The sequence below is a fragment of the Oncorhynchus nerka genome, linkage group LG20 (genome assembly GCF_034236695.1).
Source record: "Oncorhynchus nerka isolate Pitt River linkage group LG20, Oner_Uvic_2.0, whole genome shotgun sequence".
Taxonomy (NCBI): domain Eukaryota; kingdom Metazoa; phylum Chordata; class Actinopteri; order Salmoniformes; family Salmonidae; genus Oncorhynchus; species Oncorhynchus nerka.
The window spans coordinates 43,709,937-43,722,754 of NC_088415.1; the positions used below are offsets into that span (position 1 = coordinate 43,709,937).

At 42.2% G+C, this 12,818-nt stretch overlaps 1 protein-coding gene across 1 annotated transcript in view; it reads right to left on the minus strand.

Annotated features, from left to right (window-relative positions):
• The window catches only part of LOC115102663 (sodium channel protein type 8 subunit alpha-like), a 90,523-nt gene that overhangs the window by 40,335 nt on the left and 37,370 nt on the right, over positions 1-12,818 (minus strand). The window contains exons 7-10 of the mRNA XM_065005528.1: positions 7,280-7,501; positions 7,040-7,103; positions 5,113-5,254; positions 143-349 (exon numbers count right to left, since the gene is read on the minus strand). Coding sequence (XP_064861600.1) covers positions 143-349; positions 5,113-5,254; positions 7,040-7,103; positions 7,280-7,501 — 635 coding nt within the window. The remainder of the gene's footprint in view (positions 1-142; positions 350-5,112; positions 5,255-7,039; positions 7,104-7,279; positions 7,502-12,818) is intronic.

Here is a 12,818-nt window from a genome sequence, read left to right on the forward strand (position 1 = left end):
GTGTGGCCTCCTGCAGAGCCAGTGACAACAGAGACAGAGAAACAAACACAAATGACCAAACACATATGCACTATATCCGGAAAAGGGTGCCATTTCGCAACCTCATAGACGTGCTGAGACACAAAGACACTGGGATACTGACCTGTGCAGCCTCTTGCTGGTTCTTGATCTGCTCCAGCATGGCTTTGAACTCAGCCTCTTTTTGCTCGGCCTCCTCCATGGTGGCCTGGTTCTGCTCCTCATAGGCCATGGCCACCACAGCCAGGATCAGATTGACCAGGTAGAAGGAACCCACGAAGATCACCAGCACGAAGAAGATCATGTAGGTCTTCCCTGCTGCCCGCAGGGTCTGGGAGGGGAGAGAGAAGACAACAGAGGGTCAGATACACTGATATTTGACCTATAACCACTGACCTCTAAACCAAACAACATCCCTTCCCTGCCATCCTCAGGGTCTGGAAGAGAACAGAGAGTACAGCAGAGCATCAGACACTTGTCACTCATCCAGTCCTCCAGAATAGGCTGTCACTTTGTCCCCCCCTGTACTCAGATCTGGTTCATTCCACTGCTAACATATGACAGGGCTGTGAGGTTCATATTGAGGTAGAGTTAGAGGGTAGAGGTCAGAGGTTATGTATCAGTTACTGAGTAGTCGTGAAGATATCCAGGCTGTGTGGAAATGTAGGATCTACTGTAACACTTCCTCACTTTAAACACAATCAATTATATTTAGATTCCCTTCTGCATACTAGAGCGTGATGCTGATTCGAATTCACTGTCATGTACATTATGTACGCTGATAATCAATGATTTATAACTGATTTGAAACTAGGAAATATGAATTATTCTTGAGTGTGCCAGCGCCAGAAGCACTTCCATGCACTGACTGCATTTCGCTAGGTTCCCAGTGTGTGTGTGTGTGTGTGTATTAGTTTCCCAGCATGGGCACAACTCCCCAATATCTGCATTTTGACCTAGATTTCCAAGCAGTGCAGTAGAAGCACACTCCACCAGCGAGCTAGCGAGCTAGCTAACTGAAGCCCAATGATTTCAGTGAATTGGGATGCTATCCCCAGCGGAGAGAGGATTAAGAGGCTCGAGCAGAAGCACAGAGCAGCAGACAAAGAAGACTCCAACATACCTTTAAAAGCAGCCTTTAAAAATAGCCCGTCGCTTAAATGGTTCATAGTACTATTCATAATTCCATGTATATATTACATGATCCATGTCATGTACTAGTTTTCTACTGTATAAATGCAGAGGAAATATTTCAGTCTACTAGAAAAAAAAGTAGTCCCCTTAGGGAATAGGTTGCCATTTTGGATGCACATTTAGTTCCCCTTTCAAAAGAGGGAGTAAAGTATGGTCTGCACTAGGGCCCTTCAAAAGAGGGTGTATGGTCTGTAGGGAGCAGAGTTGAGGCAGAGAGAGAGGACTTCCTGGGTTCTGGCAGAAGCAATTCCCTACCCCATCAATTATGGATGCGGTTTACATGTAGTGCTGGTAAGAATATTCAACACAACACACTGCGACACTCCCCAGCAAGACAGCGTAGGAGCACAAACTGCCAAAAGGACAGGAACTCTACTGTCCTCCTATTCCACACATAGACTTCCCCCTGACATTAGGACAGCAGAGTCCATAAAATAACTGGCTCACCAAGACCGTGATATGCGGTTGTCTCTCAAAGCTATCTTGACATTTTACGTTTCAATAACATTTTGAAATGTTTTACCTTAAGATGACTGCACTCACTGTAAGTCGCTCTGGATAAGCGCGTCTGCTAAATGACCACAATGTAAATGTACTGCAGACCAAATATTCTACACACACACACCTGAGCATACTCTGGATACAGTGCATAGGATTGGCTGCAATCTTAAAACCTGGTCATTTTTGAGCGGGTAGTTAATGCATGCATAATCTAAATGCTAGGTTGAACCATAATGGTCGGACAATCTGATACAATACAATGGGAAATCATTTGAGATCATTTCAGATTTTCCTCCTTAGAAAACCAGCACATATTGTACTGTAGTATCTTGATTTAAAACAGGAGAGCACAAATATCCTTCTGGAATACAGATGAACGCAAACGGTGACTTGAGTCTCCATATTACAAAGCTCAGATGAGCGAACACTGGCACATGCACAACAGTAGAATTGGAGATCTGATCAAAAAACGGGTCTCTTCTGAGCTAAGAGAGAAGAAGCCATGTAACCTGCATCCCAAACGGCACCCAATTCCCTATATAGTGCACTACTTTAACCATAGCCCTATGGGCCCTGGTCAAAAGTGTCTCGCTATATAGGGAACAAGGTGCCATTTGGGATGCAGACGTAGTCTCCTTGATTTCCCATACTGTAATCCCCAGGTCCTCATCCTTTCCTTCTCCTCCCTCTGACCACTCCTGCCCTCTCTGCTCCGTATGACAAAGCCTAAGCGTCTCTTTCCACCATTCTAGAGAGCCTGTCTGGCTGAGGAGCTGCATCCCATATGGCACCCTAAATATGTAGTGCACTATGGAATAAGGAGCCACAGTGTGGAGATTAGGCTGTAAAACAGGCAGCATGAGTCGAGCCAGGGGCCACAGTATGGAGATTAGGCTGTAAAGAAGGCAGTATGAGTCGAGCCAGGAGCCACAGTGTGGAGATTAGGCTGTAAAACAGGCAGCATGAGTCGAGCCAGGAGCCACAGTATGTAGATTAAATTGCTGAACTGTAAAACAGGATCAATTGAGCTAAGAGCCATAGTATGAATATGAGAACGCTGAGCTGCAAGACAGCATGAGTCGATCCAAGAGCCAGCATATGGAGGTGAAGCTGCTAGGCTGAAAGCCTGTGCGAGTTGAGCCCGGAGAACACAGTATTTATATTGGACTGGAGGATGGGGAGTCTTTGGGTCATACAGTAGCAGGTGGAAGGTGGGAGGGATATCTTTCTCTTGACAGGAATCCAGTGTTCTCTACTAGCGGTTGTCCTTGCATGTGTCTGAAATGGCATTCAATACCTATATGTAGTGCACTACTATTGGCCAGTTGGCATATTGGCATATTCCACTCTCCTTGAGACACCATCAGACACAAAAATCCCAAGAAAATATATGGCCAAAAGTAGTGCACTATATAGGGAATAGGGTGCCATTTTCCCTGTATCTCAGGTATAAGAAAATACTATCCTCCCTTCCCCCAGGCGTTATTGCTATACTGTGCTGTAATCTATACTGTAATGGAGGGGGGGGGGGGTGTAAAGATGTAATGTATAATATAACCCAAAGTCAAGCAAATCGGACAGCTGAATATGTGGACAACACATTTTGCATTTGACTCAAAAGTGAAAACCAAACCAATATATAATTTGGTAAAGGATGACCATGTGAAACAACAAGCCTGTCTCACCAGCATAGAGATACAATATCATAGATATACACTACCGTTCAAAAGTTTGGGGTCACTTATAAAACTCCTTGTTTTCCATGAAAACATACATGAAATTAATTGTAAAATGAATAGGAAATATAGTCAAGACGATGACAAGGTTATAAATAATGATTTTTAATGGAAATAATAATTGTGTCCTTCAAACTTTGCTTTCGTCAAAGATTCCTCCATTTGCAGCAATTACAGTCTTGCAGACCTTTGGCATTCTAGTTGTCAATTTATTGAGGTAATCTGAAGAGATTTCACCCCATGCTTCTTGAAGCCTCTCCCACAAGTTGGATTGGCTTGATGGGCACTTCTTACGTACCATGGGCCTCTGTACGGTCAAGCTTCTCCCACAACAGCTCAATAGGGTTGAGATCCGGTGACTGTGCTGGCCACTCCATTATAGACAGAATACCAGCTAACTGCTTTTTCCCTAAATTATTCTTGCATAGTTTGGAGCTGTTCTTTGGGTCATTATCCTGTTGTAGGAGGAAATTGGCTCCAATTAAGCGGCGTCCACAGGGTATGGCATGGCGTTGCAAAATGGAGTGATAGCCTTCCTTCTTCAAGATCCCTTTTACCCTGTACAAATCTACAACTTTACCACCACCAAAGCACCACCAGACCATCACATTGCCTCCACCATGCTTGACAGATGGCGTCAAGCACTCCTCCAGCATAATTTCATTTTTTCTGCATCTCACAAATATTCTTCATTGTGATGCGAACACCTCAAACTTAGATTTGTCTGTCCATAACACTTTTTTCCAATCTTCCTCTGTCCAGTGTCTGTTTTCTTTTGCAAATTGTAATATTTTATTGGCTTGTCTGAGATATGGCTTTTTCTTTGCAACTCTGCCTAGAAGGCCAGCATCCCGGAGTCGCCTCTTCACTGTTGACGTTGAGACTGGTGTTTTGCGGGTACTATTTAATGAAGCTGCCAGTTGAGGACTTCTGAGGCGTCTGTTTCTCAAACTAGACACTAATGTACTTGTCCTTTTGCTCAGTTGTGCACCGGGGCCTCCCACTCCTTCTGGTTAGAGACAGTTTGCGCTGTTCTGTGAAGGGAGTAGTTCATAGCGTTGTACGAGATCTTCCGTTTCTCAAAAGGAATAGCCTTCATTTCTCAGAACAAGAATAGACTGATGAGTTTCAGAAGAAAAATCTTTGTTTCTGACCATTTTGAGCCTGTAATCGAACCTACAAATACTGATGCTCCAGATACTCAACTAGTCTAAAGAAGGCCGTTTTATTGCTTCTGTAATCAGAACAACAGTTTTCAGCTGTGCTAACATAATTGCAAAAGAGTTTCCTAATGATCAATTAGCCTTTTAAAATGATAAACTTGGATTAGCTAACACAACGTGCCATTGGAACACAGGAGTGATGGTTGCTGATAATGGGCCTATGTACGCCTATGTAGATATTCCATTAAAAATCATCCGTTTCCAGCTACAATAGTCATTTACAACATTAACAATGTCTACACTGTATTTCTGATCAATTTGATGTTATTTTAATGGGCAAAAAAATAGCTTTTCTTTAAAAAACAAGGACATTTCTAAGTGACCCCAAACTTTTCAACGGTAGTGTATACTGTATGTCCTACTGTATATCATACTGCATAATGTTTATAATACTGTATACCATACTGTTTATCATAATTTATACTGTATATCATACTCACCAGCATGTAGAGGTTCTCCCAGAAGTCCTGTGTCATGAGTCTGAAGAGAGCCAGGAAAGCCCACCCAAAGCTATCGAAGCTGGTGTAACCGTAGTTTGGATTCCTCCCAGCTTTCATGCATGTGTAGCCCTCGGGGCAGCGGCTGGGGGGAGAGGAGAGAGGGCCACACAGCCATTCAATGACTCATTAAACTGTATACAGTGCATTTGGAAAGTAATCATACCCCTTCACTTTTTCCACATTTTGTTATGTCCCAGCCTTATTTTAAAATTGATTCAATCACCCCCCCCCCTCATCAATCTCCAAACAATGTCCCATCATTAAAAATCTAAAACTGTATTTGTATTTTTGCAAATGTATTAAAAATAAGAAACTGAAATATGACATTTACATAAGTATTCAGACCCTTTACTCAGTATGTTGTTGAAGCAACTTTGGCAGTGATTACAGACGTGGGTATGACGCTACAAGCGTGGCACAACTGGATTTGGAGAGTTTCTCCCATTCTTCCCTGCAGATCCTCTCAAGCTCTGTCAGTTTGGATGGGGAGCGTTGCTGCACAGCTATTTTCAGGACTCTCCAGAGATGTTCGATCGGGTTCAAGTCCGGACTCTCGCTGGGAGGACATTCAGAGACTTGTCCCAAAGCCACTCCTGTGTTGTCTTGGCTGTGTGCTTAGGGTTGTTGTCCTGTTGGAAGGTGAACCTTCGCCCCAGTCTGAGGTCCTGAGCAGGTTTTCATCAAGATCTCTCTGTATTTTGCGCCGTTCATCTTTGCCTTAATCCTGACTAGTCTCCCAGTCCCTGCCGCTGAAAATATCCTCACAGCATGATGCTGCAACCACCATGCTTCACTGTAGAGATGGTGCAGGTTTCCTCTAAACGTGACGTTTAGCATTTAGGCCAAAGAGTTTAATCTTGGTTAAATCAGACCAGATAATCTTGTCCCTCATGGTCAGAGTCTTTAGTGGGCCAAGTGGGCTGTCAAGTGCCTTTTACTGAGGAGTGGCTACTGTCTGGTCACTACCATAAAGGCCTGATTGGTGGAGTGCTGCAGAGATGGTTGTCCTTCTGGAAGGTTCTCCCATCTCCACAGAGGAACTCTAGAGCTCTGTCAAAGTGACCAAAGTGACCTTGGTCACCTCCCGGACCAATGCCCTTCTCCACCGTATGCTCAGTTTGACTGGGCGGACAGTTCTAGGAAGAGTCTCGGTGGTTCCAAACTTCTTCCATTTAAGAATGATGGAGGCCACTGTGTTCTTGGGGACCTTCAATGCTGCAGACATTTTTTGGTACCCTTCCCCAATTTGTAAGTCGCTCTGGATAAGAGCGTCTGCTAAATGACTTAAATGTAAATGTAAATCTGTGCCTCGACACAAACCTGTCTCGGAGCTCTACGGACAATTCCCTTGACCTCATAGCTTGGTTTTTGCTCTTACATGCACGGTCAACTATTGGACCCAAGCAACTGAATTTACCACAGGTGGACTCCAGTCAAGTTGCAGAAACATCTCAAGGATGATCAATGGAAACGGAATGCACCTGAGCTCAATTTTAAGTCTCATAGCAAAGGGTCTAAATACTTATGTAAATAAAGTATTTCTGTTTTTTATTTGTAATAAATTTGCAAAAAAAAAATACAGTTTACCCTTATGGGGTATTGTGTGTAGATTGATCAGGATTTTTTATTTATCTAGTCCATTTTAGAATAAGGCAGTAACGTAACAAAACTTGGGAAAATGTGAAGGGGTCTGAATACTTTCAAAATACACTGTACATACAAAAACATCATGGTTGCTGTATCGTACAGTTGTCTGGTTTAATAAAAGGATAAGAGAAGAGTGGGTCTGAGGAGACAGACAGACAGACAGACAGACAGACAGACAGACAGACAGACAGACAGACAGACAGACAGACAGAGTACTCACCCAGAATCTGAACTGTTGCCACATAAAAGGGCATCCAATTGTCCAGGCAGGAAGTAGAAATTGGCTGGTGAAAGAAACACACACACACACACAGAACAGCATCAAAAAAGCATCTCTCTCTAGCTATGTAGAGGGATATAGGACAAAGGTTTCCAGAGAATTGAAACCTTTTGCTATGGTGTGCCACTGTGCGCTACAGAACACAACCCTGGTGTGTTTGACTGTGACTAGGCTACTTACTGTCGTTATTGATGTATTCATTCCAGTCGAAGCCTTTGCTGCCGTTGGCCAAGTAGTTCTCGGTGGAGTTGATTGGCCAAATCACGCATTTTTGCCGTAGGTTGCCCATGAAGAGCTGTAGTCCAATCAGAGCGAAGACACTGAGACAGAAGACCGTGAGGATCATAACGTCTGACAATTTCTTCACAGATTGGATTAGAGCACCGACAATGGTCTTCAGGCCTGGAGAGGGAGAAACACACACACACGCACAGACGAACGAACAGACAAACGTACGCACACACGCACAAACCAAGAGGTGATGCAGAAGGTGTGTATACTTGAAGTGTCTTGAAGTTCCCAAACAAGGTGACTGCGATTTTTTAAAGATCCTATAGCTACAGTACTGTACTGTACTATCCTGTCTGTTTTAAGGCCATTCCTTCATCAGACAGCATTCAACTAACAGTATATTGTTTGAAGGGAATGGATTGTTCTGAGCGGCCATTATAATACGCATATTAAAACCTAATGCCTGAGGTGGGTATTTAATCACATACAATACGAATGTAAATGTTATCAGTATAATACACAGTTTGTATTTTAGCATTAAGGACTGAGGGGGTGTGGTATATGGCCAATATACCATGGCTAAGGCACGACGCAACGCAGAGTGCCTGGACACAGCCCTTAGCCGTGGTACATTGGCCATATATCACAAACCCCAGAGGTGCCTTTTTACTCTTATAAATGGGTTACCAATGTAGTTACAGCAGTAAAAATGTTTTGTCATACCCCTGGTATACAGTCTGATATACCACGGATGTCTGTCAATCAGCATTCAGGGCTCAAACCACCCAGTTTAAAATATGTTATATGTTATGTAAAGAGCATTCGGAAAGTGTTCAGACCCCTTCCCTTTTTCCACATTTTGTTACGTTACAGCCTTATTCTAAAATGGATTCAATAAAAGAATCTACACACAATAGCCTATAATGACAAAGCAAAAAAGGGTTTTTAGGAAGTTTTGCAAATGTATTAAAAATACAAATCAGAAATATCTAATTTACATAAATATTCAGACCCTTTATTGTGAGACTCAAAATTGAGCTCAGGTACATCCTGTTTCCATTGATCCTCCTTGAGATGTTTCTACAACTTGATTGGAGTCCACCTGTGGTAAATTCAGTTGATTGGACATGATTTGGAAAGGCACACACCTGTCTATATAAGGTCCCACAGTTGACAGTGCATGTCAGAGCAAAAACCAAGCTATGAGGTCGAAAGAATTGTCCGTAGAGCTCCGAGAAAGGATTGTGTCGAGGCACAGATCTAGGGAAGGGTACTAAAAAATGTCTGCAGCATTGAAGGTCCCCAAGAACACAGTGGCCTCCATCATTCTTAAATGGAAGAAGTTTGGAACCATCAATACTCGTCCTAGAGCTGGCTGCCTGGCCAAACTGAGCAATCAGGGGGAGAAGGGCATTGGTCAGGGAGGTGACCAAGACACAAATGCTCTGACAGAGCTCCAGAGTTCCTCTGTGGAGATGGGAGAACCTTCCAGAAGGACATCCATCTATGCAGCACTCCATCAATCAGGCCTTTATGGTAGAGTGACCAGGCAGAAGCTACTCCTCAGTAAAAGTCTCGACACCCCGCATGGAGTTTGCCAAAAGGCACCTAAAAGACTCTCAGACCATGAGAAACAAGATTCTCTGGTCTGATGAAACCAAGATTTAACTATTTGGCCTTAATGCCAAGTGTCACGTCTGGAGGAAACCTGGCACCATCCTTACGGTGAAGCATGGTGGTGTCAGCATCATGCTGTGAGGATGTTTTTCAGCTGCACGGACTGGGAGTCAGGATCGAGGGAAAGATGAACGGAGGAAAGTACAGAGATCCTTGATGAAAATCTGCTCTGGGGTGAAGGTTCACTTTCCAACAGGACAACGACCCTAAGCACATAGCTAAGACAACGCAGGACTGGCTTCGGGACAAGTCTCTGAATGTCCTTGAGTGGCCCAGCCAGAGCCTGGACTTGAACACGATCGAACATATCTGGAGAGACCTGAAAATAAATGTGAAGCGACATTCCCCATCCAACCTGACAGAGCTTGAGAGGATCTGCAGTGAAGTCTGGGAGAAACTCCCCAAAATACAGCTGTGCCAAGCCTGTAGCGTCATACCCAAGAATACTCGAGGCTGTAATTGCTGCCAAAGGTGCTTCAACATATTAGTGAGTAAAGGAGCAGAATACTTATGTAAATGTGCACTCAGTTTTTAATTTTACATTTGCAAAAATGTCTAAAAAACAGTTTTTTGCTTTATCATTATGGGGTATTGTTTGTAGATTGATGATGGTAAAAAAACAATTTAATCCATTTTAGAATAAGGATGTAAAGTAAAATGTGGAAAAAGTCAAGGGGTCTGAATACTTTCCCGAATGCACTTTGTAAACTGATTATACAAAACATTAAGAACACCTGTTCTTTCCATGTCACAGACTGACCAGGTGAATCCAGGTGAAAGCTATGATCCCTTATTGATGTCACTTGTTTAATCCACTTCAATCAGTGTAGATGAAGGGGAGGAGACAGGTTAAATAATTATGTTTAAGCCCTGAGACAACTGACACATGCATTGCGTATGTGTGCCATTCAGAGGGTGGATGGGCAAGACAAAAAATATAAGTGCTTTTCAACGGGGTATGGTAGTAGGTGCCAGGCCCATACCCCATACTAATTGCAACGCTGCTGGGTTTTTCACGCTCAAGTTTCCCCTATGTATCAAGAATGCTCCACCATTCAGCCAACTTGACACTAATGTATGAAGCATTGGAGAGAACATGGGCCAACATCCCTGAGGAATGCTTTTGACACTTTGCAGAGTCTATACCCCCAACAAATTTAGGCTGTTCTGAGGGACAAAGGTTTTGTTGGGGGGGGTCAACTCAATATTAGGAAGGTGTTCCTAATATTTGTTATACTCAGTGTATATCAGAAAGGTAAAATTGTCTTTAAGAAGGTGGGCTGAAAAATTGACATTTGGTTAAATCTTGGCAAATAGAATACTGAAAGTAGTTTCATTAACATAATCACAGAAATGTTACTTAAATTTACATTTCATTGGTTAAAGACAGTCAAACTTTAGACAAATTTCAACAACTGAACACATACAACACATTTTTAAATACAAAACGAACAAGAAATATTAAAGAGCCATCCCCCTCTGTTCTGAGCTTCAGTATTGAGACACTCAATGGCTTTATACAGTTAGTCAGAGAAAAATATGACAGAGATAATATGTCACTATTGAACCAGGAAGAGATATCACTATTGAACCAGGAAGAGACCTATAGTATCTTGCCTTTCAAAAGATTTGCACTTCTAGCCAGCAGGGCCAATGGTGGATTACACCTGAACTAGAGGGGGAGGACGAAACAGAACAGTGAAAATTCATAAGAAAGAAAGGAAAAGAAAGAAAGGAAGCACAGCAGCACAACAAGGGGGCCATGATAAGAGGACAGAGGCACAAGCAGGCAGGAATCGAAACCAACCACATGCAGGTCATTTAAACTCCAAGGCTGAACAGAAACAATTCAATGCCATTGCCACTCTGTGGCCTTTCCTTTCTTCTTTTCTTGTATTTTATTGTCGTTAGGTTGAAGCACAGACTCTTACCCCTTCTTAGCCCAACCCTACTACAGCCAGACTCTTTCTCCAAACCTACAGAGCTTTACTGAAGACAGAATCATATTATTTTACCTTCAGGACAGGCATCATCCTCAGGCAGAACTCACAGTGGCTGAAGCAATGGGTCCATAAAGTGCAGGAGGATTCCAAACATTTCTGGAAACGGAATGTCTCTTACTCTTGAAACCAGAAAGTCCCCTCAAACATGGAACCGAAACCCCTGAGGGGCTTCTGTTGACTCTTTACTTTAGGGGTACTTAAACCTTTTCAGCTCGAGACGCAAATGTGAAATTGAACATCGGTGACCCAAATTGTCATCCAACAACCCAAATTAAGAACAAAATAGGGTGTGATTATAGATGTATTCTCATAACTCGCGACTCACCTCTCACATTCCCAGGGCCCATTTTTGGTTTAGACCAAGCCTGCACTAGTGGTACAAGAGGCTTTGCCTCTCATTCTATAATATGCTCCCATCTTATGGTGTGTTCAAGACAGCTCGGAACTCAGAACTCGGAACAAGGAAATCTCAGAACTCTGACATCAGTGCATTCAATAGAACTGGGAACTCTGAAAAAAACGAGCTCAGACTGTGATTTTTTTTTTTAAACTGTCATTCAACATGGAATTACAAATCGGAAACTCTGGTATCTTCCTAGAGTCACGACCTCTCCGACATGAAGAGATCACTGACGACACAATTTTTCATAGTTTTTTCCAGATTCCCCAGTTGTCTTGAATGCACCAAAAAAACGAAACCACTACGATGCCGACTAGTGGCAAAAATTGACCACTAATAAGGCGTTATGCACCTAATCAATATATCGTTGACATAATAACAAACCATTTTTGCTATATTCTCAGTGACGCTCCTGCGTGAATTTACTTCATACATAATAACATCTATTTATTCTTAATGGCCTTGCCTGAATACCCATACTTGCGGTCTAAATAGTAAGCATTTTGGGTATGCGAATATAATGTTTTTTAGTATATAAAGTTTAAAAGAAAATGCTATGCTTTAAATGCCAGGAGGTTATAATATTTTCGGCTTTTCATGCTATTGAGGAAGAGAATTGTCTTTTCATACCCACGTGTATTTGACAATCAGATACGAGGACACGCTATACCAAAATTATGGAATGGTGGGAAACAACATTAGATTATGCATTCTAAGGACGAACGTGGGCTATCTAACCCCCTGCCTATAATTCTCACAGAAACCACTTTATGTCACCAATTTTACTTGGGACACTTTCCCTGGCTGCCAAACCTCTTGCTCAACTAATAATCTAATATTTTTCCTCGAAACAAAAACTAAAAGTCATTCCAGCAAAACAATTTTGAGGTAAATGTATTTAATATTTAATCATTTAAGAAAAAGTAATGTATAATCTAATTAAGTTATATACTGTATATACCATTAGGGGAGCCTAAACATTTATCATTTACTGATTTAATAAAGCAGTACAATTTAAGGTGAGTATGATTGGAGCAATCCAATGCAAGTCTATGGTACATACATTTTTTGGGACATGATTTGGTGCAGAAATGAAAGGAGGCACCTTACACCCAAAGCCTCATCATAGTGAGGATATATACAGTGCCTTCAGAAAGTGTTCAGACCCATTGACTTCTCCAACATTTTGTTACGTTACAGCCTTATTCTAAAATGGATGAAATTTTAAAAAAGATCCTCAGCAATCTACACACAAAACCTCATAATGACAAAGCGAAAACATTTTTTTTGATTTTGATTTCATTTACATAAGTATTCAGATCCTTTGCTATGAGACTCGAAATTGAGCTCAGGTGCATCCTGTTAACATTGATCATCCTTGAGATGTTTCTACAACTTGATTGTAGTC